Below are 25977 nucleotides of genomic sequence, written 5' to 3'. Positions count from 1 at the left end.
TAATAAAAAAAAAAAACTTGTAATTTGGCAGTGAATAGTATCGATGAAACTTGATCGTGTTATCACTCTTTCAGTGATAACTCAAAGAGTGATAACTACAGGAGGAGCTGTCACTGTGCAATTTGGTTTATGATAGCGGGGTTATAATATCTCCAATTTGTGGTTATAAAAATTTACAATTTTACTAACCTTAGAAACTTGGAAGTTTTCAGGCCTCAGTGTTTCCACAATTTCTTGATCATTTCTTGGTTGTTGTGTAACGGATGATCGTAAACCATCCAAAACACCTTTGAAGGTAAACTTCTTCATTTCTCAAAGTAGCTGTTATCCATCTAACTAATACTTAATGTGTTCATAAATGATAACACTTCTTTTTTTACTTAATAACACACTACAGTTCACCTATCTAATAAAAATATGCATTATTCAAATCAAATGAACAACAGGTACTCCGGTTTAGGAAGAGGACCGATTGATACTGGCTTTGGTGTGCTCAATATTGTGTGAAAAATAGTACTCTTGGTTATGGAACGTAGGATTGAATTGGGATGAGATATGGAAGGATAACTCGACCGAACTAAGTCACGGGGGAAACAAACTAGGTTCGTATGGTAAAACCGATTTGATATTAAATTGAATATTTGAAGCCTGGTTGTCTGACTAGTTAAATACTGTTGATCAATAACTTGCTATGCCCGTGCTAACAGCTGGAATGACAGTGGTCTTCTTTCCACGTCCACGTAATTTTAGAATTGGCCGCAGATGGCACTACAGTGCAGGCATTGGGCAGGCGACAAGCCTGTTATCTGTTGACTTTGGTTATAAATCTGGTTGCAACATATTGTTCAAAACAAATGTGATCTTACCTTACTAAATTCAATTTTAATTATTCCTTTTTAGATCTAAAGATGTTTGCCAGACAATCCCAGAAATTGCTGCGTTTCTGTACATTTTTTGTACCGAAGAGAAAAGATGCGAAGAAATTGAGGTTATTAGTATTTTCTATTCTGTTTATCTCTTCTTTATTCTCTATAAAATAGTAAAAAAACTGTGCTTCTTAAAGTAATTTTATTAATTAGACAGTGTTTTTTTGCCATTCAGTATTGCATATAATTTCAAATAACTCAGAACTTTTTTCTTTAAATGTTTTACGTACTTAATACTATGTGATTCTAGCTATGTGACTGGCTTGCTAGCTACCGGCGTTTCTGCCGGTGTAGTTTCTTATTCCATGATCGTGAAAAAAGCATACATGAGGAAATCCCAACTTAATTTATCACAATTTATGGCTGAGCCTATTACAGATGTTGATGCTCTTAAAAAAAATGCAGATGACATGAAAACTAAAATGGAAATTCTAATCATGAAGATACAAGTGAGCACTTTGAACACAATAAATGAGTGAGTCATTACAAAATTATTAAATTTTGTTTGTTTTCCAGCATGATTTCTGCAGGGCTTTGGAAGCAGAAGAAGAACCAGACACAAAATTTGTTGTCGACCGCTGGAAAAGAAAAGAAGGTGGTGGAGGTATAACGTGTGTACTCCAAGATGGAATGGTGCTGGAAAAAGCTGGTGTAAACATATCTGTAGTAACAGGAAACCTTCCTCCCGGAGCCGTTCAGCAAATGAAGTCTAGGTTCGATATCTTAAATAATACTCAGTGGGCACTATGAAATTGCCAAAAAGCGTTTCATATAGTACTTGTAGCTATCCAAATATTTTAATGCTGTCCATTCTCAGCCTCATGGCACCCTTTATGATCTATCAAGTCTATCTATTCGAAATTTAGAAAGCCTACAATGAATGATGGTCTCAAAGGTTGGAGGAAAAGATAAAAAGGAAAATATAACTAAACTTGGCACTAATTTGTCTTCCCTTTTACAAGTTGAAAGCAAACTCTGAGTAAGTTCATATTGGGTTTAGGTTCCGCGCCAGTCAAAAAAAAAAACAAAGATATCATAAACTTTATAAGTTTTATGCCAAATACTTTCATGTTTTATCCGTAAATGAACCGTTATATTCCTAAAGTTAATTTGAATTAGAATTTGCAAATTAAGAATTTAGTAAATTTGCAATTGCTTATTTTTGGAACTAACCTCAGTATTTTGTAGCAACATTATCTAATAATTAGATTAGATTGTTTAAGACGGGCGGTTCCACCAAACAAGGGGAAGGAACGCAGGCAATCCTGATGCCCATTGTTCCCCGCCCACCCCTCATCTCATGAGAGATACCGGGGTTTAAAAACAAATCCAGCTAAAAATTACCAGATGCTAATATTATAACCTAACAGAGTAGCAACAGGACACTAGGGAGCTTGACGACTCAGTCTCCCAGTGCACTGAATAAACCTAGAAAGTTCATTAAGTTTACCAGATGCTACAATCTCCGGTAGGGAGACATTTGACCCTCCGAAGACGAGGAATCTAGTTTTAGATTATCTAATAATGGTTCAGCAAACTTGCTTAATAATACATGAATGTTTACTGTATGAACTTCGTCTTTAAAACTGAAGAGTTTTTAGTTAATGAAAACCAGGTCACTGCTTAAACGATTTGTTGTGATTCCCTTAAGTGATTGTTTGAACATATAATTTTGGTACTCTGAAAGAGCACAATAAGGAGTATGTGTGTATTGATGAGCTAGGGATTGGTTCTGCTTGCCAAAGTTCTTAGAAATAGCAATTACCTCTGCAGGTCCTAGAGTATTGGAGGTGTCAGAATTGACTTTCGGTTGTTACGCTAGGAAAGCCACAGTTACTTTATCATCTCTTAACATTTCCCCCAACATGCAAGTTCGGCTTGAGGTCATGTCAATCTTATTTAATCGTTCATTATCCACATCCTAACCTCCATTAAAAATAGGAATAGATTAAAATAAATTCCCTAATAGAAAACATTATTTGTTCCCATATTCTTGTTAAGTCACTCCTTCATTCATTTATTTTTCAATGTTAGAGGTAAAGATTTTGGTGGAGAAGGAGAGTTACCATTTTTTGCTGCTGGAATCAGTGCTGTGATACATCCCAGAAATCCAATGGTTCCAACAATTCATTTCAATTATAGATACTTTGAAGTTACGGATGCTAAAGGAAATAAACAGGTAATGTAATAGTTTTACATCTCAATTTTTTTTTTTTTTTAAGCAGGCTAAACTACATTCTTCCTACTGTATTTTAAATTTATCTTCATTTTATTAATTTTAAAAAATTGAAGTGGTCATTTGAGACTTTTGTTTGGTAGTTACAAAAAGTGATCAGCAATGATTTAGCAATCATGCTAAATTTTATAGTTGAATTTTCATCGTAATTTTATTTTAAGGTGTCTTGAATTAGAACCAATCAGGAGGATCAACTAAAACTCGTAGATTGCATGGTGACTGTGAATTCATTAACGTTTACCTGTAATTACAGCAGTAACTGAATTGTAAAAATAAATTTTATTTTATTTAAATACCCTTTAGATGACATTTACGCTTCTGAAACCAAGTTTTCCGCCAAAATCTTCAAGTAATTGTGAATTCATTCGATTCGGAAGTAATATTTTACAAGTTGCTACTAGAACTAAAGTGTAAGGATTTCTTTACTAATACATCATGAATGTCTTAATTAGAAATGGGAACGCCTGCCTCAGGTTTCACTAGAGCCGGTTGTTTCAACATATTCTTCTTTTATTGAAGTTTCCTTCAATATTTAGTTGTGCTAAGTTTGTCATAATATAACCAGATAATAAACAAGTACTCTTACATTTCAAGCATTTTTATTTATTATTTGATAAAAAATATATTAATAATTATTGTTTGTTAATAGTGGTGGTTTGGTGGAGGTACAGATTTAACTCCTTATTACTTAAACCAAGAAGATGCTTGCCATTTTCATCAGACTCTTAAAAATGCCTGCGATAAAAATGACCCTACCTACTATCCTAAATTTAAAAAATGGTGCGACGACTACTTTACAATAACGCACAGAGGTAACTGTTTATTTGTTAAAATTTATCCAGCAAAACGTAAAATTAAATTTTTGCATGCAAATAGACAAATTATTTTGAGAAGATTGATCAGAGAGTTTTTTAAAAAAGTTTATATTTTTGCTTAAAAGTTTTGGTTACCATTAAAATACCGTTCTCAGGAGCTTGCTTAGAATTTCAGAAGCTGACTAGTGCGTTGTAACTTGCAACCGGGAATAATTTAAGGCCAGGTGAACTAGAAAAATTGTTTAATTTAGTAATTGCTGACAAATATTTGTAGTATTAATTTTTCACTGGATGGTGCCTGTGAATTAATTTAGATTTAGCTGTGATTACAACAGTAACTGAATTGTAAAAATAAATTTTATTTTATAATTATTATTTATTTAATTTTTTAAGGAGAAAGTAGAGGAATTGGTGGTATATTTTTTGATGACTTAGATTCACCTACCAAGGAAGATGCTTTTAAATTTGTTAGCAGCTGTGCACATTCTGTAATACCTTCGTACATTCCATTGGGTAAGCTTTAATTTAATTCAATTTTTTTTTTTTTTTTTCTAATAAAATTGATTCTTTTTTTCCCATCAGTGAAAAAACACAAAAATGACGCTTACGGTTATTTTGAAAGAGAATGGCAATTGTTAAGAAGAGGCAGATATGTTGAATTTAATTTGATCTATGATAGAGGAACTAAATTTGGATTATATACACCTGGTGCCAGATATGAGTCAATTCTCATGTCTCTGCCACTTTCAGCTGTAAGTGCTTGTTTTTATTCCTTATTTTCAACGGACAGTACATTGCGAATTTCATAATCCAAGGTCATTTCACTGACAGTCTCGGAGAGTTACCTAATTGGTAGTTGGTGGTTGCCCAGCCTGAAACAAATATTACTTTACTTCCTTTATACTTTTAGGGTCCGCAATGTCGCCTCTACGACACCTTATCAAAGCACGCAAAAAAAAAAAAAAAAAAATAGTCATTACTTTTATAGCTCAGTAAGATATTACGAGACTCTAGGGCAGAGGTCGCCAAAGTGGTCTATATAGACCCCAAAGTAGGTGTCGATCTGAGCCAGGGGTCGATTGGTGGTCTTATTTATAATTACTTATTATTTAATAAATAATGTTGATAAAACTTAATAAATAATGTTAAAATACCTTAATAAGATATTTTTCATAAAGCTATTGTTACACAATGTAAAATTACTTTAATAAATGTTTAAAATCATAAAATAAATATACAAACGCAGTACCTAATTTCTAATAGTTTTATTTTAATAACTGAAAATTACTTTTATGGGGGTTGATGGAGATTTAGAAAAATTATATAGGGGTCCAAGATCAAAATACTTTGGCGACCCCTGCTCTAGGTGTTGAGCTAAGTGACATCTTCAATGCAACAGTTATCAAGGCAAAGCTTATCGAACGTTAGAGTTCTCATAATTATCGTCGAGCAGTATTTTTTGTTATTAGGGTCTCAGTTCTCTTTAGGCAGAGATTGGGCACATAAAAAATGGAGTTACCATATCCACATCCCAACTCTATTTCACTACTCACCACTACCCAATTTTCTTATCTACGTTATCAGTGTACTCTTTGACAGATTTGTATAAAACAGTACCCCCATCGGGGGCATAGTAGAATAAAACTTTTAATTGTAATGGTTCATTTTGGGTACATGAAAATTCTGCTGGCTAAGTTGTTCTTTTAGTGCATCCGAGGAGTTAGTTTGGTAAGTTATAGCTGATAATCGCTCTGAAACATTGTCTTCGTTCCTTACGGAGACATTATTTAAGCAAGTTATGATCGCTCTATGAGAATCTGTGATTCATTCAGTCTGGCACGTCACGTGCTCATTGTCTGTAATAAACTAAGATAGTGCTTAGTCAAATTATTTGATAAATTTTATTGATTTCAAGAAAACAAATAGTTTTTTCTCCAATATATCACAAAGTTGAAGGGCGTCACAGATTTTACTTTTGTGACGATTATCATGTCATGAATCATACTAATAAGACATTAATTAAAGTTTTATTAAATTTAGAGATCACAAGTTTTAGATGTTACTCAGAACATTGTCACGGCACAGAACTCTCTAAAAATAAAAATAAATAATATGAAAGGATAAAGTTTGCAATTATTGTGCAAAATTTTATTTTCAGAAATGGCTCTACATGCATACACCTGAAAAAGGAAGTAAAGAGGCTGAACTTATGGATGTGTTAAAGAATCCTCGTGATTGGGTTGGAGCGACACGAGGCTTATGAATGTTATATTATTATGCATATTGCATTTTAAATACTGTTTTTAATATTAAAAAGTATATTTATATTGTCTAATCGTTTGTGGTTGAAGATCTCATAATGGAAAAATATAATAAGATGCCAAAGCAATGTGACAACTAGCTGTAGGTATTATTAATTTGTTTATTGTGCCTTTCTTAACATTCTTACATTTAGAAATGTTTCAAGACTGCTTAATTATTTAAATATTTTTAATATAAAGCAAAAATTCGGCGCAAAGGCAATGAAATTACTTCATTTATTCAATTACAATTATACGCTTTGTTTTCAGTATCTAATTTTAATTTTCAATTTTTTTCGAGTTTATAATGATAAAATGTTATATATTTTAAAAATGGTCCGTTCAAAAATAAGTAAGTTAAATAATTTTATTTATAACACATTTGTTCAATTCTTTTATTCTTTTAATTCAGCTCTTTCTAAGTCAGTTTCTTAACATTGGAAAACTTAATATCTTCGTCTATTTTTTTCCAGTCATATGAAGTCGAACGAAAAGTGAATGTTGGCCATGATGCAATTTAATCTTCGCAATTTTGGCTTTAAATTAAAATATTTAAATAAATAACGAATTCAAATAAAGATTGAATAATCAGATTATTTAAACGAATTGAAAAGTATCACTTACTTTGACAGATTTTGTTATTCCTAAAAACATAAACCTAAGGTACCTATTTTTTAAATACTTTAAAACTTACATGCCTACCTATCTATCTTATTATTGTACTTATGTTTCTAGTGCCTACGTGTGGGTTTTTTAATCACAATCCCTGTAACCGAAGCAAATCGAAGTTGGAATGATGGAAGTTGTCCATCATTTGGTATCCTTGTTCACTCCTTTACATTCCTTAACCAGCCCCTTTCCTTTTCCTTATTTAACTATTTAACCTTTAAGGATTAGTTGTGATAGTCTGCCATTTTCTTCTCTTAGAACTGTTCCCTCATTGGTCAAATTTGTTTTGTTTTTAGCTTTTCCCTATTAACTTTAGCTGGTTTTAGAAAATGTTCTTTAGTTTGTCTAGTTCCTAAAGACATTCCATTCCTCAGCAGGTGCCGGCAAATCGAAATTTCTAATGCTTTTAATTATTTTGTTGATTTTAATTTAATTTTTTTACCTTACTTTTATTATTTCAGAATGAGTCTTTTACAATTTCTGTGTTCAGTTTCTAAAATATAGTTTCAACATTAGTTTCGAAATTCTTAATTCATTAATTAATTGTGTTATTTAATTATATTATGGTGATCGGCTGTTTTAAATTTTTCGTATTGTTATTTTCAAAAAAAAATTAATAATTAATAATGAACTGATTATTGTATGAATATAAAATACCAATATAAATATCTGTTCTTGTAAGTGAAGAAAAATTATTTTTCTAAGATTGGCATTACTGTAAAAAGATTAGGTTTTGGGTCTCTCTCAAGTATTACCAAGAATGTTATGTTTATTCTAAAAAAAGATTTATAAAAATATATGTTTTTCACTGATTACAATTTTTATGATTACTCCTAACTTATAATTTCTGACGTGGGTTCAACAACCATAGTCGAGATCAATATTCAACATGGATTAATATTCAGTTCATTTAAAAAAATAATTTTAATGAAGATCCATTAATAATTGAAGCTAAAAACTAGTAACAGTTTACAGAGGAGTGGTAGAATAGATTTAAAATAGTCGTTCGTTACTTTTTAGAGGTAATTTAGTGAGAGAAAGAGACTTGTGAATATTATTTCGTGTGTGTTTCATGAGTTTTTTGAATTTCGAAACTTACTTAAAAACATAAATAATCGTAAATTAGATTGAACTGTTGAATGAGGGTAGGTCGTCAAAAAGTTTAGAACGTAAGGTGGTTAGAGCTTCCTTATGTGACATTGAAATGCCATCATGCTCTTACACCTACTAAGGGGATTAGATTAGATAGTAGATGGGATGGTACCACAGCCACAGAAGACTTTACTAAAGGGAAGTACTGCAATCGTTCAAATTATTGATGAATGAACTGATTTTCATGAATGAATCGTTATTCAATTTGAAACTTTTTCTTGATACGGCTTTTTGGAGCCTCGATGGTGTTTTCTTTAGGAGGGGAGTTTGCCCCACTTGAAATGAAGTCCCCTCTTAAACTGCTATACTTGCTCGTTTTTGAACAAATTTGGCAAAAAACAAGATTTTAGAGTGCATGATATTTAAATGCCATCCTATTCTTACACCTACCAAGGAGAAATATAGCAATCATGCCGCATTCGCAGTTGAAATTCTCTTTGCCCTTTTAGGAAAAAGAACTGCAATAGCAGATAATTTTTCTTTCCACACATTAGGAGAAGATATTGTGATCACAGCTTCATTTCTCTAATATCCCTTAAAAGGAAGTAATGTTATCACTATTTATCTTACCGCTCATACTGGAAGGTACTGTAATCGCAAGTTACTTACTATTATCCCTTATAATAGGTTGTAATTATTCAACACTTTATCCAACAACCTTTTTTTTTAGTCTCATCTTCTTTCCATAAAAAAATAGAAAAGAAAAATCAATCCAAAAAGTACAAAAATCTCCTTAACAAAAACTTACAGTTTAAAAAGTTAAATATGAGAGTTGATTAAACGACAAAAGGTAAGCAAGTCAGCAAGTACATTTCATTTCATTAATATTTTTCGGAATTTATTAGATGCCACAGACCCTTATGCCGGCCGTTTTTATCTATAAAATGGTTCAGTAAAATATAACACTCATTTAATTAAGACTGATTCTAATAAAAGGTATTAAACTACTCATCAACTGTTTTTAAAAAGATTATAAAAAAAAATAACAATTATGACAATAGGTAATGAGGTATAGAAGGTTAAATTTTAAAAGTTTTTAAATCCCATCAAATTTGAAAACTTTATATCTCTCTTCGAATTGTTCAGATTTCAATGAATTCGTTACTGAATTGTAGAGAAAAGTTAGTATAAATTGCAATGTTCTAGTTATAATATTGAAAGAGATATAGAAGGTTAAAATTTAGTGGTTTTTAAATTCATTTAAATTTCAAACCTTTGTGCCTCTCTTTGTATGGTTCAGATTTCAATGATATCTTTACTGAATTGTAGCTGTATAACCGATATAAATTGTGTCGATATGTGTCGTTTCTGTTTACTGCAAACGATTGTGTTTGCGGGGTAAGGAGTAGAAAACCCTGTAGTGTTTTTTGGATTCACATTTCGTTTTCATTAGTCTAATTCATTAAGGGATCAGTAAGCGTGTTTCCAAAGATTTAATGTTGTTGTACGATATTTACACTACGCAAGATTAGGCGCCACGATAGCCGAGCGGTTAGAGGCGAGGCCCTTAAAGATAATGTGTATTGTGGTGGTACTGGATTCGATACCCGGTCTAGGTATCTTTTAAATATTGCTTTTAAATATAATTTTTTACAAAGTAAGACTATGCTTTGATAGACTAGGTTATGAATTAAAAATCATAAACCAGAGACATATGTCGGTACATAAGACGTAGTATCTGCTATCGTCTCCATCCGCATTTTTGGTAACAGAATATTTAGCATTCCTGGATTGCTTTTTACTTACTCTTAGCAGTGATTGAAATAAATAGAATATACGTCGGAACTCCTTCTCTTTAAAGTGGAAGGAGAAAGAAAGTTAAAACATTAAAGTTACAATTTTTTTAAAAAATTAGATTTTGGGAGATGAAAACATGTTTTTGATGCATTGTCTAATTCTATGGAAGCGTGTGTGTTATGAGGATATTTTCAACAATTAACCTAATCGCGCAATACAAGTGTTTTACTGAAACATTTTGGAATGAATTTCCTAAAGTTGCGGGAGAGATGCAATTGCCTATAACCTGAATTTTTTGTTTTACTGCAATTTATATTTTAGGCATTTTAACTTAACAATTAATCAAAAGCATTGCTATAATTTGTATTGAATTTAAAATTTTTAATAGATCTGTTAACCCTAAGTTTGAAGAGCGATTTTCGTCAAACATCCAACGTTATAGTAATTCGGAGCAAATAGAAGTTCACCATCCGCAAATCGCAGGGTAAACAATACACTAGTATCATTTCTTAGAACTCTCAAGGTTAACGATATTAAAAATCTATAAAAATGTAAAAACATGTTTACTAAAGTAAACAGAAAATATTTTTATGTTATATGCGTTTTGCTTTCAAGGATAATAAAACAATCTGAATTTACATACACATATTTTTTTTTCTTGTTGCCCATCGGGCCTCAAATTATAAATGGGAAAGCTTTTTTGGCTAATCAGAAGAGAAAGTCTATTTTTGAAGACCAATTTTCTCTAAGTTTCGAGTTGATGCTCTACAATTGGGGCTTCATTACAGACGGATGTTTACGTTGTAACCATACAAACTGTATTTTTTTTGTTTTTAATCAATGCGTTGTTCCTAGAACTGTACTACACATTAGTAAATAATTGGTAAATCATAAGTTAGAAAAATAACTAAAAAATAAATTATATAGATAACAAAAAATTAATACATTTGCGTCAATGAGAGATGAAACAATTAATTAGTGTATACAAATGACTATACATTGTAGACAACTATATGAACAAAAAAAACAGTCTATTATGCAGATTTGTCTAACTTCCTTTAGATCAGGTATTCTTCAACCTGTGTTCTGCTGAACCCTAGGGGACCCTGGAACGTTGACAGGGGTTCCGCAAGTGATCACTGTTTGCTCAGCCAAAACGCACTTAAAATGGAATTCATCTATTCAACGAATTTTTCTTGTAGGAACGGGGTAGTGGACTGTCTTATTAAAATATTAGATTAATATAATATTTAAGTAAAAATTACAATATTAATACAAATGATGGTTTTGGTTTATTTCGACCGCTGTTGATAGATGATTTTTGGGGAATATCGAGGTGCGGTCATCAATAAAAACAACTTTTTTGCTTTATACCAACGTTTCGGTAATTTTTACTACCTTCTTCAGGGTATTATAAAAAAAAGTTTGTGAAGTTTAATGTAGAGCTATATCATCATAACTGTTGTTATAACATCATAACAACAGTTATGATGATATAGCTCTACATTAAACATCACAAACTTTTATATAATAAAAAGCAAAAAAGTTGTTTTTATTTAAGACCGCACCTCGATATTCCCCAAAAATCATTAATATAAATTGGATGTAAAAAGGCAGTTAATCGTAAAAAGTAAATATAAATAAATATTTTATGGATACAATAAAATCATGAAATTCGGTAAAAGTCACAAGTTTCAAATACACCAATCAAGGCACATTAATTATAACAAAATTTGAAAGTTAATAAAATAAAAGTGAAAGTGAGTAAAGATGTGTCTTATAAGATGTTTGTATTAAGCTTAAATAAAGATGTAAGAATAATTTTGCGCATTTGGGTAGCAAAAAAACTTTGATAAACTATTTTATCTGCTACTTAAACATGAGGTTCCTTCAAGAAAGACCATGAACTCGAAGGGTTCCTAAAAGTATAAACGCTTTAAGACCTTTAATTTAGATAATTTTTCATTGTTTCAATCTGAATATTTCAGCATTATGTTGTATATATTGTGAAGTGGCTCGGGAAGTCAGAAACAATTTTGCTTAAGCAAATCAACTGAATAGGCTTTTCTATTTACAAACTAGAATAACCATTTTGGAGAAGTCAATCTGAAAACAACCGCGACAAGTATCATAATAAAAGCTGGTGTGAACTTTTTCTTACTACTACTTTCTAGGTTCTAACTTACAAATTTTCTTCTAACTCCAAACGTATAATACATATTTATTTCTTTATCTACTTTATAAGGAATCTAACCTCACACTAGTACCTATAAAATCGAATTTCTGGGGAAAATGTTACCTGTTAAGGTTTTAGATTTATTTATGTTTATCACTATACAAAGATTATATGAAATCTTAGGAGCCATTCGCGAGGTAATCCTAAAATAAGGAACATTCTATTCTGAACATCTGATTTTCATCAAATAATGGTATTTCAATCTCACGTTTACTTCTTATTGTATTATACTTATTGTATTCTTTGTAACTGGGTGATTGCCCGTCTTGTAAATAAATAAATAAATAAATAAATACTGGTAGCAAGCTAGTACGATAAGCAGGAGGAAAACCTAAGCACTCCCAGCAGTCCTTAGTCGAATTTTTCTGAAAAAATGTTTCAAATAAAAGTCAGACCATCGTAGGCACTATAAGATTCAATAAAATTGTGTGTGATGTTTTGGAAAAACCTTCAAAAAATTGAAAATCTATTTATTAAAGTGATAACTTCTGGGCAACCGCTTTTGACCAAATTCTTTTAGTGACATCCTCTCTAAGAGTTGACAAACTTGAAAGCTAAGTATCGTAGTGATCCATATTGAATATTTCGTTTATGTGTCTCAATGAGGCATTAATGAAAATCCTAACAAATGATCTTTTTGACAAAACCAACCAGACAGTGGTGCCAATATTTGGAATCAATTTTTCAGTTTTAGGGATTTTGAAAAACTGCTCCAATTGAGACAGATGCAAGATGTGCATCGAACAACTATACCATCATTACAAACTTTACGATAGGAGTCAAATTTACAAATCATAATACATGTTTATAACGTATCGAAAAAGCTAAGGATATTTAATGATGATACGATACGCCTGTTTGCAACATGATTTGATTGACATCGATCCTAAATAATGTAGTTTTTTTATTAGTGTCATAAAATTAGCAGTGTCTTTTATTTAACACTGAATTCAAATCAATTCGTAAATTTCTATTTTAGAATAATTTAAAAAGATGGTAGTTTTATTTAACCTAATTCAAATATTTACCCAACAGTAAGCGAAGTCAATAAATAAATCCAAACAGTGACTGTCTTTATTGTAGTTTCAAATTGATATTTCAGCACACTTGTATAAAGATTAAACTGAATTAATTTTAACTATCTATTCTATACTAAACCGCAGATCATCAGTCTAGTAGACTGAATCAGAAAAATAATTATGGGATTTCCATTAATTTTTTTCTGGTCTCTCTTGCTAGGTACAGCTTTTAGCCAAGAAAATGATTTTACTTTTTTTACTAATCAGTTCACAAGATTTGGAAATGTTACGGGCCAAGGAACAGACGTAATACGAGATGCAGTTACATCAGCTGCTAAACTCATATTGAGTGGTGTAGATCATACTACTAACTTAGCTACTCTGGTTGTTACAGCAGTGGCAACAATCAAGAGCCAAGTTTTAACTGGTGGAAGTTCACTCGGCATACAAGCCTTACGTAAGAATAAAAATTATTACTTTTATTATTGTTTATTATTACTTTTATTATTGTTTATTATTACTTTTATTATTGTTTATTATTACTTTTATTATTGTTTATTATTACTTTTATTATTGTTTATTATTACTTTTATTATTGTTTATTATTACTTTTATTATTGTTTATTATTATTTTTATTATTGTTTATTATTACTTTTATTATTGTTTATTATTACTTTTATTATTGTTTATTATGATTTCTAACCCTCCCTCCTTGAACCAGTAAGTTCAAGTTGAAAGTTCTAAAGCCGGTTGCTTTAAAATTTTGACACAACGTTGCATTCGACGAATATGCGCGTGATTTTATGTACTTATTATAAAGACGTAACAGATAAAAACATAAATAGCCCAGAATCCACAGGCTACAACGTTAACTGCTTTCTTCACGTTATGTCAAAATGACGCGTTTGCGAAAACACTACTGTATTCGGAAGTGCTTACGTATTACACATGGAACGCGAGTTGAAAACCATTTGAACGACGCAAACGAGGAGAGAGAGCTGACGGACAAACTGACATATTTAATGAAACTTCTTACTTAAATAAGCCCGGACCAACGTCTTCCAACAATTCAGAATTCAGACCAGCGTGTATTACAATAAAATTATACAATGTTAGAAACAGGCATTAGGTCAATGTATTCAATACAAATACACAATAGGTTTTGAAAAAAAAGGAAAATACAAAATCATCATTAGTTTTTCTAGAATTTCCTTGATTTCGGATTCGAACATTGTATTTTTAGGACGAGAGTATATTATACACGTTAGGTCGGTTAATTTGGATCCAGTAGTTCAGAAAATAGGGAAAACTACTATACAAAATCTTGATTAGTTTTGTTGGAGTTTCTTTAACTTTGTTTTCGAACATTGTATTCTTATGCCAAGCGTATTAAAAAGTAAAATCCATATCAATTTTAAAGATGTTCAACAACTATTTTCGAGAAAAATTAATAAAATGCCTATGATGTGCTATTATGTTCAATAAATTCCTGCGATTTAGTAAACATCCTTCAATTTTTCGCTTTTTTATCTCGAGTATTCTCACTTACATTACTTAGGCTATTAATCATTAACTAAAAAATATTTCGAGGGAAACGATGCATGTTTTTAGTCTAAACTTAATTTCGAAAAGTTGTTTTTTCTAAGTCTTAGTTTAGAAAAGACATTTTTCTTAACACTATTGGATGCAAAGTCACATGTTTATATTTTGAAATTACTTTTTAATAAACTTCCTTTCGTCCGGGTTATTGTTGGAAGAAAAATAAACACACGCCATGTTCTAAACCATTTGTTTAGTTGATCTCAAAACGCATATTTTTCGGGATTCATGTCATATAAAGATCAAGAGTTGCTTTCCTTAGCTTGCTCCGCTTTTATGAAGTTACTTTCTGTCCTGGTTCTCATAGCCATAATAATCCTATACCTTCTTTATTTGCGATGTCACTAAAGCTATTCTGAGATAAATATTTTTTTAGAGCCGTATATTAAGATATAGAAATCTTAAAAGCCAATTATCTAATAAACCACAATTATCTAATTTCTTAAAAATTTTGTATTATTAAAAGTTCCAAATCTGTGGCTTCATCTTCCAATTCCCAGTGTTTTAAGTTATTAATGTTCTTTAAACCACGAATTTCTATGTTACTTCGCTTCAGTTTCAGTTTACTATAACCAGAATGCCATTGTGGGAGGTATTTAGATCCTAGAATCACTATTGAACAGAATTTTCATGAAAAGAATTTAAAACCAATGAGTAAATCTGAGGGAAGTATGTGAAATCTACAAAAATATCGTTCAAGAAACCTCGAATCCACCAATAAACAGCTTGTTTCCGCTTTCAGAACCTTTCGGATTTTAATGTTGTTATTATTTTTTTAATCTTATTAGAAAAGCTGTAAGGGTGTATTTTTTTTTAAAAAAAATGATTAATTATTGGCAGCTATGCGCCAATTTCTAATTTCTAATATTATTTTATTACAGGATGTTTTTGTTGTTTTTAGAGTTGGCTGATACGGTAGGCGAAATAATTCCACTTGGAGAAATGCCTATGAAACTTGCTACTGCTGTTGGTAAAGTCAGTATGGAAGCAGTGAATAGTGTAGGACAACAAACTGTTAAAAGTGGCTTAGATGTGGAAGGAACAGTCGTGAATGTTATAGAACAGGCGACAAAATATACAACTGGCACTCTGAGGAACTTATCAGCAGCTGGAACTGGATTCATTAAAAGTGCAGTTTCATCCATGCTGAAGGGCGTTGGAGGAGTGCTTGACGCAGGTTTAGATGCAGTTAAGAAAGTTATATCTGGAGGAAAATAGACAAACTCGTTGAATCGAAATTTTAGCAAAAAATTGTTGAATTATTGAACCTTAAAAATTTAATTTAATCCTGTTTCAAGAGGTTTAGAGGCGGTACAAAGTAATGTGATTTTTGTCTACTTTTGATTTAATGAGAAATTATTGTAGGTAAAAGAGAGCTCTGAAATATTTGTTTTCATATCTCAAATGAAACCATAGACTTCCTAAGTTGTGCTTTTTGAAGCTAAAACAGATTCATTTTAGCCATAAACCCTCGATAAAGTACAACTGGTTTTCGCAGATGAATTATTTATTGAGTCTGATTGGCTCAAATGACATCCTTCTTGAAAGAGACCCCACAGCCTTTAAAAACTCTATCTCTGGAACATTAAATAGATATAAGGAATTCCAAAAGTTAAAAGACCTAGATCTAATGCACTCAGCAAAGTACAGCCCTATTTACAACGATATACTTGCCACAAGTTCGGTCTGCCAATATTCTAGCGAATTGAATTTGCCATTTGGTGTAGTGAAACTAGTCACACAACTGAGGCTTTCGGGCAATTACCAGATCAAATTGTCAGTGAAAAATGTCACACACCTAATAAAACCTAAGGAAATATGCACAATATGCGGGCGTAATGATGCGGAAGATTTGTACCACTTAATAGTAGTTTGTCCGGTTTACGAATCTCTTCGTAATCAGTACATGCTGCAGGTTAAGAATGTATCAATGGAGCAGTTCCACAATGTGTTTGTTTTTAAGTGCGAAAATGAAATTAAACAATTATACCTCTTTACAATTAATTGCCTCAAAACACGATCATTTATACTAAATGAATAGTTTACAGTGTGAGAGATTGATTACATACTTATATCGCCACTTTTTGTCCGTTTATACTCCTGTATTCATAAATTATACATCTGTTACTTAAAATATGGATACAATGCAGTGTGCTGTATATTTACTGTTATTACTCTAGATCTTATGTTTTATTGTTATATATTGTATTATTTATATATTCTGGTCTCTTTTTTCTTACCATGTTGTTTACTATATTTGACCAGTCTTCATTTGTATGGGGTATATCCCCAAAACAAATTATTATAAATAAAAAATATCTCAAATTCCAGCAAACTTTAGTGTGTATAAGAATGCAAACGTTAATTTGTTATTAACAACTCAATAAAAATTTCTTTTATTATATAATAAATTTTATTATATTGTTGGTAAGTAATAATCTCTAAATTTCCTGCGTGTTTCTATGATGGCAAATGGCAAAGTTTACTAAATTACTAAAAGCTTCTAATAACAAAAAAAAAATAACCTGGAATGAACACCCAACTATTTTTTCTCACATACGAGGTGTGTTCAAAAAGTAACGGGAATTTTTAAATTTCGCTGGTTTGGAGAGTCTGATTGTAAATTTTTTTTTTTTATTATGTTGGTACACATGCCCCTGAAGTACGATAAAATTTTCAGTAATATTCATTGTTTACTTCTTAAGTGGCAGCCGTTAAGGTTAGACGTGTTTTTCGAGCTTGGCGATTTTTGTTTGTTAAAAAAAATGGATCAAAGAATTTGTATTAAATTTTGCGTAAAAAATGAAATAAAGTGTGTGAAATGTTAATAAAGGCATATGGTGAGTCTGCTGAGTAAAACAAGGATTTACGAGTGGTATAAGCGTTTCCAAGATGGCCGCGAAAACGTTGAAGATGACGAACGACCTGGACGTCCAAGCACATCAACAACCGATGAAAACGTGAAAAAAGTGAAAGAAATGGTTATGAACGATCGCCGAATCACAATCAGAGAAGTCGCTGATGATGTTGCCATATCAATTGGCTCATGCCATGAAATTTTTTCGGATGTTTTGGGTATGAAACGTGTGGCAGCAAAATTTGTTCCAAAATTGTTGAATTTCGAACAAAAACAGCGGAGAATGGAAGTTGCTCAAGAGTCACTCAATGAAGTCGATAACGATGCGGATCTACTGAAACGTGTTATAACAGGTGACGAAGCATGGGTTTACGGATATGATGTCGAAACTAAGGCTCAATCGTCCCAGTGGAGGCATTCTGGATCGCCAAGACCGAAAAAGGCTCGACAAGTGCGGTCGAATGTGAAGGTTATGCTCACTGTGTTCTTCGATTTTAATGGCATAGTGCATCATGAATTCTTGCCACAAGGTCAAACAATCAATAAGGAGTACTACCTACAAGTTCAACGCCGTTTGCGTGAAGCAATCCGAAAAAAACGCCCGGATTTGTGGCAAAACAATTCATGGATTTTGCACCACGATAATGCACCTGCTCACACTTCATTGCTTGTTCGTGAATTTTTGGCCAAAAACAAAACTTTAACGATGCCCCAGCCTCCATATTCGCCAGACATGGCTCCATGTGACTTTTTTCTATTTCCAAACATAAAGAGAACATTAAAAGGCCGTCGTTTTACAAGCATAGATGACATTAAAAGCGAATCGCTGAAAGAGCTGAAAGCTATCACAAAGATCGAGTTTCAGAAGTGTTTCGAGGATTGGAAAAAGCGCTGGCACAAGTGTATTGTATGCGAAGGGGACTACTTTGAAAGCGACAATATTAATGTAGATGAATAAATAAATATTTTTTTCAAAAAACGAAAATTCCCGTTACATTTTGAACACACCTCGTATATGAATAAATTCTCTTCCTAGGAGCTTCTTACAGCTCACTGTCCGGTGATGGACAGTGTTGTCTGTAACGAGAGAACACTGTCCGGAGGCCTGCAGTGCACTGAAAAATGCTCCGGGCGCCAATAACCTTAGATGTTGACGCGTCTCAAATCATTAAAAAAATATTAACAATAAAAAATAAATAAATAAACAAGGAGATAGATTGTTTCATCGCGGGTACAAAATAAATAAATGATCTTGCATACCAGCTACCTCCCAGAGCCCTAATCAAATTAATAATGAAAAAATAAAATAAAAGGACCTGGAAAACGTTCAAAAAAAGAAAAAGTATATGCATTTAATATACATGAGTAAGAACTTTTGATGAGCCAAGAATTGCAAAAAGTTACGAGGAGATAAGCGATATCGATAGAAAAAGAATCGTCGCTCTCGGTTTAGTGACCATCAATCAAAGACAGTCGCTACTATGTGTTTGCAGCTTGAGTTAATTGCGGAGTTACTTAAGATGTTCTAGAATTGGGTGATATTAGTAATTATGTCTAACTCATCTTTGATATTCAAAGCCTATTCAATGCTCTTCGATACATCAACAAGATCTTAAAGCCAGTTTTGTTATCCTTTGAAACAGTCATGTCAACTCCAACTTTAAAACCAGACAATCGTTCTTCGCACTTATTTCCTATAACAATTCATATCTGAAAGGTAAAGATTGCTTTTATTATTTGCTTGCAGATAATCACAATTCGTTGCTAGAAAGAAATTTGCTGAGGCTATTCTTCCAGTAAAATTTGTTGATCGTAGAGTCGTTGAACTATGGAACTTCTTCGAGATTGTTGAGGTTGAATTCTACTTTTTTTTTCTAAGCTTTCGATTTAGGAGAACCTTAGCGTCTTAACTGGAACACTTTACGTGTTTTGCAATCAGATTTTGCAGCATACTAATCTAGTTGAAGCTAAATTCAAATCTTATCAGAAGTTTATCTTTTGATTTTGATTTTTATAAAAACAATTTTTTATTTAAAAGCGTACTGTTAAACAATTTAATTTTTACATTATATAGAAAAACAAAAACAATTTATAAACATTTTTACCAAACTCCACTTTTTTGGATTTTGGTGATGTTTTTCTCGAATTCAATTTGATCAGTCATGTGAAAAATTACTGTTAAAAAAAAAGATATGCTCTTTATTTAATGAACATAATTGGGAATTTTATTTTTTTCTTAAAAAGAATAAATTATGTCAAAGTTGATTGTTTTTCACATGGCGTTTTTTTGATGATCAACCCTTTTACAACTGTGCTACCTACAAGACTCGCTTAAGAACTACATGTAATAATTTACAATTATTAGTTTTACAGTTATTTTGTGAATGTAACATGCCTTGTAAAGTGTAAGGACATTATAAATATTTTTAATAAAATTAGGTACTACATTTCAAATTAAATAAAACGTTACATACATTTTAAAAATAGCTCTCTAATTATTGGAAATAATAACCCTAATAAAGAATAGAACGTTTGAATGATTTTCGAAATAGGAAGTAGGCATGACAAGTTCCTACAATACTCGCAAGGTGAACTGGACTAATCCAGAAACTGTAGACGCATACTTATCTGAGTTAGACTGCCCCCTCAAGCAATCCAGTCTAATAATGCCACTTTGATTATGAGCCATTCATTCGCCAACAGTTACCCCTGTTAGAAGCGCCTACCTCTTGCTATAGTGTACATCATGTCTTCATCTTATTTAATGGTAAATAATATTTGTATAAATAAATTCTAAATCGAAAAGCAAGTATTTAAATCATTTCCAGTTTATAATTAATAAATTTTAATTTCCATTGGCAATACATGTAACATTTCCTCATTTTACTGTAACATTTGCATATTTACTGCATGCATTTATATGTGACTGAACAAACAGCCTAAACCGTTCATTCAATTTTAGGAGCTCCTGGCGTTAATGTTTCCCTTAAATAACGTTTTATGGTAGTGAGGGTAATTTTCTCTTGATAATTTTGAAGTTTAAACGTTCAATTTAAATCTGTAGAGATTAATAGATCTGTATTTGTCACTGCAACGGGATAAAATAGGATTTTTTAAAGTAAATTTATACGTCAACTGTATGAAATGAAAATTATAGCAACCATTTTCGGAAAATGTTCATTCACTAAATGAAAAACATTCTTCTGGTTCCTCCTCAACCAGAGTACTTTTCTTTAAACTCTGAATGTAGATAACATATTTAGTTCTAAATATTACAAAAATTTTGCAACAGGATCTTAAAATCTAATAAATGAAACTTCAGAGAAAGATTACCCCATCTCTCACTGAGAAGTGCCCTTATTTGATTATTTATTTATTTTTTTGGAAATTATATATTTTTCTAATAAAACTTGTAGAATTGCATGTGTGCAATTAGTAACCAAAGTTAAAATAAAATTTTTGAAGCCATTTTCGAGAATATTACCCAAAAAAAAAGTGAAAAATCAACTCAGTGACCTTCCGTTTGTGGATTTTTTTAATCATTTTATTTTAAACTTTTTATCAGGTGCAATGGAATTACACTCGTACGAAATGTAAAGTTCGGAATTCTCCGATTTTTTAATTTTGAGATAGTGTACAAACACGTATATACTACTTTCACCAAGACTATTGACTAAAAAATTTTCGGTATCAAAGAAATCCTTAAAAAATCAGTAAAATCTCAATATGTACTGAAAATGATTTACAAGTCAGAGAAAGTAAAATCACACAATGGGAGATAGTAAAATAATAAATCAATAATAATTCCATTAGGATGAAAAAATAATTGCCATTTCAGTCGTGATACATTTATTCTGCCGAGCTCCTTCATGTACAGTCCATGAACAGTCAAGACAGAAGACATACCAACCTTGTAATGTAAAAATATTACTTTGTAAACCAGCCCTGAAGATGACCTAGTCCCTAGGTCGAAAGCTCGGCAGAATAAATGTATCACGACTGAAATGGCAATTATTTTTTCATCCTGTTGAAACTATGAATCAGTCACCAAAAAGAATGAACCATTCCATTATTTACATAATTATTAACAATATCTTTGCGTCTTGTTGACAGATTCTATTAGGAATCATTTTATTATGGAATGAAGAAATGATCACTGCTGGACAACCATTAGGCATGGAAGATTATTATAATCTAATAGAGCCTAAAGATAACAATAACATTTGGATAAAACCAAGAGGTAAGGTGAATATGAAAAATTTAATATTATCTATACAAAAAATAGAAGCAAAACAAAAACAATATTGGAATAAGAATGAGTTAAAAACAGAACCAAATTTAACAATTAGACCAGAAGTAACTAGTGAAGCAATAACCTCTACAACATCGGAAAGAACAACTAATGTTCCTATTGCTCATGAGGACCCACCAAGATTAAAAAGTTTACATGAACAAATGGAAACTGGACAAAAACGTTTCTATCATTCGTTTCGACATGGATGGGTATACTAGGAAACAAACGCGGAAGTCAAAATCATTTGTTTTAGAAACAAATTAACATTAAAAAATAAAAATAAAAAGAAATACTAGAGATATAGTAATAAACAATGTTCCCATTTCTTTTGAAGTCCATGTTTTCCTACTTTACAAAAAAAAACAACTTTATTTTCTGCTTCATTATTATTCAATAAAAGTTAACTTTAAACAAAACAGCAATTTACAGTTAATAAAATCAAGGACAAACAATTTGCCCTCTACTCACGATTCATTTAGGAGATTTAAACGAGATGTACACCGAGTAAACAATAACTTTTCTATTTTGTCTTTATGATAAAAAATTAAAATACTAGTCAAATTAAAAATGTTAACTGATATGAACATTTGTTTCTTTGTATTGATTTTACTTACTTATTATTTATTTAGCAAAGTAAAACTATGTCGCTTTTGAATTTGGTATTATGTCCAAATTGTAGTCAATTATTTAGAAAAAAAAAATCTTACATTTAAAACAAACGTTATACGCTGTTTTTATGCAATCATGAGAAGTAAATAGAAATCTAGTGTACACAGGAAATAAACATATCCTATACATACAACAATTTGGTTTTGAATAAATTTATTTTCCTTCATAATTTTTTAAAAATTTGGAAATTAAAATATTAATCATAAATTGCGATGAAGACACAAAATAAGTGTTATGTGCAGTTGTATGTTATGTTGACATTTTATTTTAATGGTAGTCATCCTTAATAATGTTTCTGTAACTACTTGAATTATTTTTTTTTTTTATCAACTACTTCTGATTAAATTAAGTTTAGGTTTTTATCTTATGTAGCAACATACATTTTGTATCAGCTTCGTAAACATCTTACGAACAGGAAGATTTCCAAATATTATTAAATCAAAATTTTAGGAAAATTAATTTGGATAGTTTTCTGAGGTTTTTCTAGCAAGTATTTCAATACATCATACGATTTCACAAATCAATAGATATTAAAAAGGTTTTTAAAATGCCGAGATATGCCAAAGCATAATTTTTTATAGATAAAAAATTAAAAAGATAAACAGCGATGTCTAGATAAAGAATAAAAATTAATCACTTTTTAGATCTTTGATATGCAACGTATTATACGCCAACATTGAAAGTGTTTTTATTATATTTACTGTTCGTTATTAGACTAAACACGAGCAGTTCTGTCATCTTTGTGTAAAAGTATGTTTTTATTCTCAGAGCTTTAATTTTAGTATGTTTTGGGTGCAGAGAAGTTTTGCCACATCACTTCAAAAGTATCGACTTTAACGTGTAAGAAACTTTCAAAAAAACTGAACAGACCTTTTTATAAATTCCCAAATTCGCAACACACATTTGGATCTATAGTTTTTATTTATAACATTTTAGGATGAAAATGCTTCTAAAGCAATACTAAGAAAATTAGTGGTAGGTCCCTCTGAAAAGTTATTTAGGAGTAATGAGCGGCTTTCAACAGAGTAATATTAGGAGCAATTTAATATATGAGTAAAATTCCAAATTCAAGAAAAACGCTGTTCGAAACTGCTTCAGACAGGGAGAAATACTTATTCCATCAGGGCCCTGTTGCTGCCTAAGATACCCTATTTTTCGACGTCATTCCGTGCCATCTATCCTTTAGCATGAATCGATTACTTCTTAGGGATAGCAGTTAGAGTTGCTTGTAGCTCGCTAAACATGCTACAAATATCTTTTCTAGCGCAAATACAAATGTGCGAGTGTTGGGGGTATCAGTGTTTTTAGGCTGGGATTTCCATAGGATCGCCGAAGAAGTTGCTAATTCACTTCTTCCAAAGCATAATTTAGCCTTTACTTCCCGTTACTATATCAAGTATTCAATAAAATTGGTTTCATTTTTTTGGATGCCCTCCATTTCTTCAATTTCTCTAGACTGAAATGTAAATAATATTAATTGAACAGTACAATCAATTTCTCTTTTCCCTATTAAGCTCTCTTTTGTATATAAAATTTCTTTTTAATATTATGTGACTTTAAAAATTATTTATAGAACTTGATAGAGTGTTTTATCGCATATTTTACAATTTAGGAAGAAAATTTTAACATCAAAAATTTCACCACCATTATTTATAAGTAAGGTATAAAAAAAGAGAACAAAAAATTGTCAAAGTTAGACATTTAAACAATTTTTTTAGCGATTCGCTTTTTCGTGCAGTTTCTAACGATCAACTCTTATAACTGTCCAACTGGACAGTTTTAATTAACACTTAAATTCAAAGTGGAAGGACACTTTTCAATATTTTTTTGAAGATTTTGGAATTTTACTGTTCATGAGAAATAAATATTTTGAGATCACTTAAATTGATCGATTATATGTTTACAGGTATAATATAACTCAAATACAGAAATGTGCAGAAAATTTAAATAAGTAATTTCGTTTAGGTGCTACCTGGGTATTCGACAGTTTGATTTTTCATCATAATTGGACAACTAGAATAGCGATGTCTTTTTTGTGATTAACTGTCTGTAACTTTAACGGTGCCATTTTGATAACTTCGGATAGGATTCTTTCATGTTTTTAATTTAACGAAACATTTCGTCTGATTAAGTTTTTTCGAAACCTTTTTATAGCGTTTATGAAATAGAAGAAGTAAGACAAAAATCTTTTTGTGACTGACAAAAGTAGGGGTAGGTTTTTATGTTACAACTTGGGCTGTTTACCTTGAATCTTACTGTGCAGTTAACAGTTTATCCAGAACTCCGAGCATCTAATCATATTCGGTCTTGTCCAAGAGTTGTAGTGTGGCTGCGGCTTCTGATTATTCTAAGTTTGAGTATCTTTAGGCGGCTCACTGTAGTACTAAAGTGACGAATTCCTAGATAGTGTTGAAATGGCATTTTACATATAAAAAAAAAAACCTTTTAGATTTCTGTGGATGAAGGGTACCGGCAGTCTTGGATTGAGATTAAGCTTACAAATTATAAAGAAAAGGAATTGAAAGAAACTATTGTAAACAGAAGGGTAAGATTCCAATCAAATGAAAACAATTTAAATTCATTGTTAGGGAATTTAAACTGACCCAATTTTTTAGTCATACTTATAAATTTATTTTTATTTATTTTTTTTAGATTTACTTTTTAATAACACTTCTTAAATGCTTGATAAATATAATTTATGATTTAAAAAAAATGAAATTTGTAAAGTTGTCAATGAGATGCCAATAGAAACACTGTTCAGAAAGTTAGAGATGTAACGAGCTACTGCAGACTAATAGCATCTTGCTTTTCTGTTTGTCCTGCACTAATATATTTCATGAATAACAATTATCTTAAGTTTTTTTCTCTCTTTTCTTTATGTTAATAGGACAATAATTAAGGTTAATTAATAATATTTTTAATAATTATTAACAAATTCGCTTTCTTTCTTCACATATATAGACAGTAAACATTTAATTTGAATAACTCAAAAACTTCCATAGCCGATTAGATGACATCTCCTAAAAAAGACCTTCCGATCCAATGTGCTTAAAATATGAATAACCTGACAGAATTATTATTAACAGTTTATAAATGTTAGGTGTCCAAAGAAAACCTAAGAACCATGTCAAAAACTAAGTTCATTATTTAGAAAGAAACTTTTGCATAGAAAAATTTGTGATAACCGAAACGGGCAAAGTACATTTATAAAAATTACGTTGTAAATAGCTATAAATGGCATATGATTCCTCGCATCTTTTTCCTTCGACTAATTAAACATGATAATTATTTATCTGTGGGAGGTTCAAAACCATCGCCCTTCCAAGCCCAAGTTTATACTTAATTCTCTATAAAATTAACTTCTACTATTCCCATGCTCTTCCTACAACCCCATTTCAACAGTAATCAAGGATTTTTCTCTTATCCCTAAACTAATCAAGCTATTCAAATGAAAGAAATTTGAAAAA

The 25977-nt window shown here is 31.1% G+C and overlaps 4 protein-coding genes across 15 annotated transcripts in view; 3 read left to right on the top strand and 1 right to left on the bottom strand.

Moving 5' to 3' along the window:
* Nucleotides 1-453, bottom strand: part of Tomosyn (syntaxin-binding protein tomosyn) — a 476946-nt gene extending 476493 nt beyond the window's left edge. For all 8 annotated transcript variants that reach the window (XM_074124613.1, XM_074124615.1, XM_074124614.1 and 5 more), the window contains exon 1: nucleotides 190-453. In XM_074124613.1, the coding sequence (XP_073980714.1) occupies nucleotides 190-309 (120 nt within the window). In that variant the 5' untranslated portion in view covers nucleotides 310-453. The remainder of the gene's footprint in view (nucleotides 1-189) is intronic.
* Nucleotides 454-772: 319 nt separating this feature from the next.
* Nucleotides 773-7758, top strand: Coprox (oxygen-dependent coproporphyrinogen-III oxidase). 5 transcript variants are annotated; one of them, XR_012457417.1, is made up of 9 exons: nucleotides 773-988; nucleotides 1177-1375; nucleotides 1443-1639; nucleotides 2961-3105; nucleotides 3812-3974; nucleotides 4371-4490; nucleotides 4560-4729; nucleotides 6136-6380; nucleotides 7408-7758. XR_012457417.1 is itself a non-coding variant. In XM_074124625.1 (8 exons), the coding sequence occupies exons 1-8, from the start codon at nucleotides 909-911 to the stop codon at nucleotides 6238-6240; spliced, it is 1179 nt and encodes a 392-aa protein (XP_073980726.1). In that variant the 5' UTR covers nucleotides 907-908; the 3' UTR covers nucleotides 6241-7758. The 5 variants fall into 5 exon arrangements, 1 of the variants encoding a protein (XP_073980726.1); XR_012457415.1 differs by having other exon boundaries at nucleotides 6751-7758; XR_012457418.1 differs by having other exon boundaries at nucleotides 6136-6384.
* Nucleotides 7759-13140: 5382 nt separating this feature from the next.
* On the top strand, nucleotides 13141-17019 carry LOC141452573 (uncharacterized). The gene is made up of 2 exons (XM_074124859.1): nucleotides 13141-13547; nucleotides 15592-17019. Exons 1-2 carry the CDS (start codon nucleotides 13271-13273, stop codon nucleotides 15906-15908), a joined length of 594 nt encoding a protein of 197 aa, XP_073980960.1. The 5' UTR covers nucleotides 13141-13270; the 3' UTR covers nucleotides 15909-17019.
* A 3134-nt stretch (nucleotides 17020-20153) lies between these two features.
* Nucleotides 20154-22646, top strand: LOC141453677 (uncharacterized). Its single transcript, XM_074127157.1, has 2 exons — nucleotides 20154-20314; nucleotides 21661-22646. The coding sequence occupies exons 1-2, from the start codon at nucleotides 20294-20296 to the stop codon at nucleotides 22057-22059; spliced, it is 420 nt and encodes a 139-aa protein (XP_073983258.1). The 5' UTR covers nucleotides 20154-20293; the 3' UTR covers nucleotides 22060-22646.
* Nucleotides 22647-25977: the final 3331 nt, after the last annotated feature.

The sequence above is a fragment of the Rhodnius prolixus genome, unplaced genomic scaffold, assembly GCF_049639745.1.
Source record: "Rhodnius prolixus isolate KJV_2025 unplaced genomic scaffold, Rpr scaffold_3, whole genome shotgun sequence".
NCBI lineage: Eukaryota > Metazoa > Arthropoda > Insecta > Hemiptera > Reduviidae > Rhodnius > Rhodnius prolixus.
Note: the sequence above shows the minus strand (reverse complement) of the source record. Positions and strands in the feature narration are given on the sequence as shown.

What these genes read in the sequence shown, in the direction of transcription:
- Coprox (XM_074124625.1), top strand. Translation starts at nt 909, where the DNA reads ATGTTTGCCAGACAATCCCAGAAATTGCTGCGTTTCTGTACATTTTTT. An exon ending in AAAGATGCGAAGAAATTGAG is followed by an intron (nt 989 to 1,176) that starts GTTATTAGTATT and finishes ATGTGATTCTAG; the next exon opens with CTATGTGACTGGCTTGCTAG. An exon ending in TGTCTCTGCCACTTTCAGCT is followed by an intron (nt 4,730 to 6,135) that starts GTAAGTGCTTGT and finishes TTTTATTTTCAG; the next exon opens with AAATGGCTCTACATGCATAC.
- LOC141452573 (XM_074124859.1), top strand. Translation starts at nt 13,271, where the DNA reads ATGGGATTTCCATTAATTTTTTTCTGGTCTCTCTTGCTAGGTACAGCT. An exon ending in ACTCGGCATACAAGCCTTAC is followed by an intron (nt 13,548 to 15,591) that starts GTAAGAATAAAA and finishes TGTTGTTTTTAG; the next exon opens with AGTTGGCTGATACGGTAGGC.
- LOC141453677 (XM_074127157.1), top strand. Translation starts at nt 20,294, where the DNA reads ATGTCTTCATCTTATTTAATG. An exon ending in TGTCTTCATCTTATTTAATG is followed by an intron (nt 20,315 to 21,660) that starts GTAAATAATATT and finishes TCTTGTTGACAG; the next exon opens with ATTCTATTAGGAATCATTTT.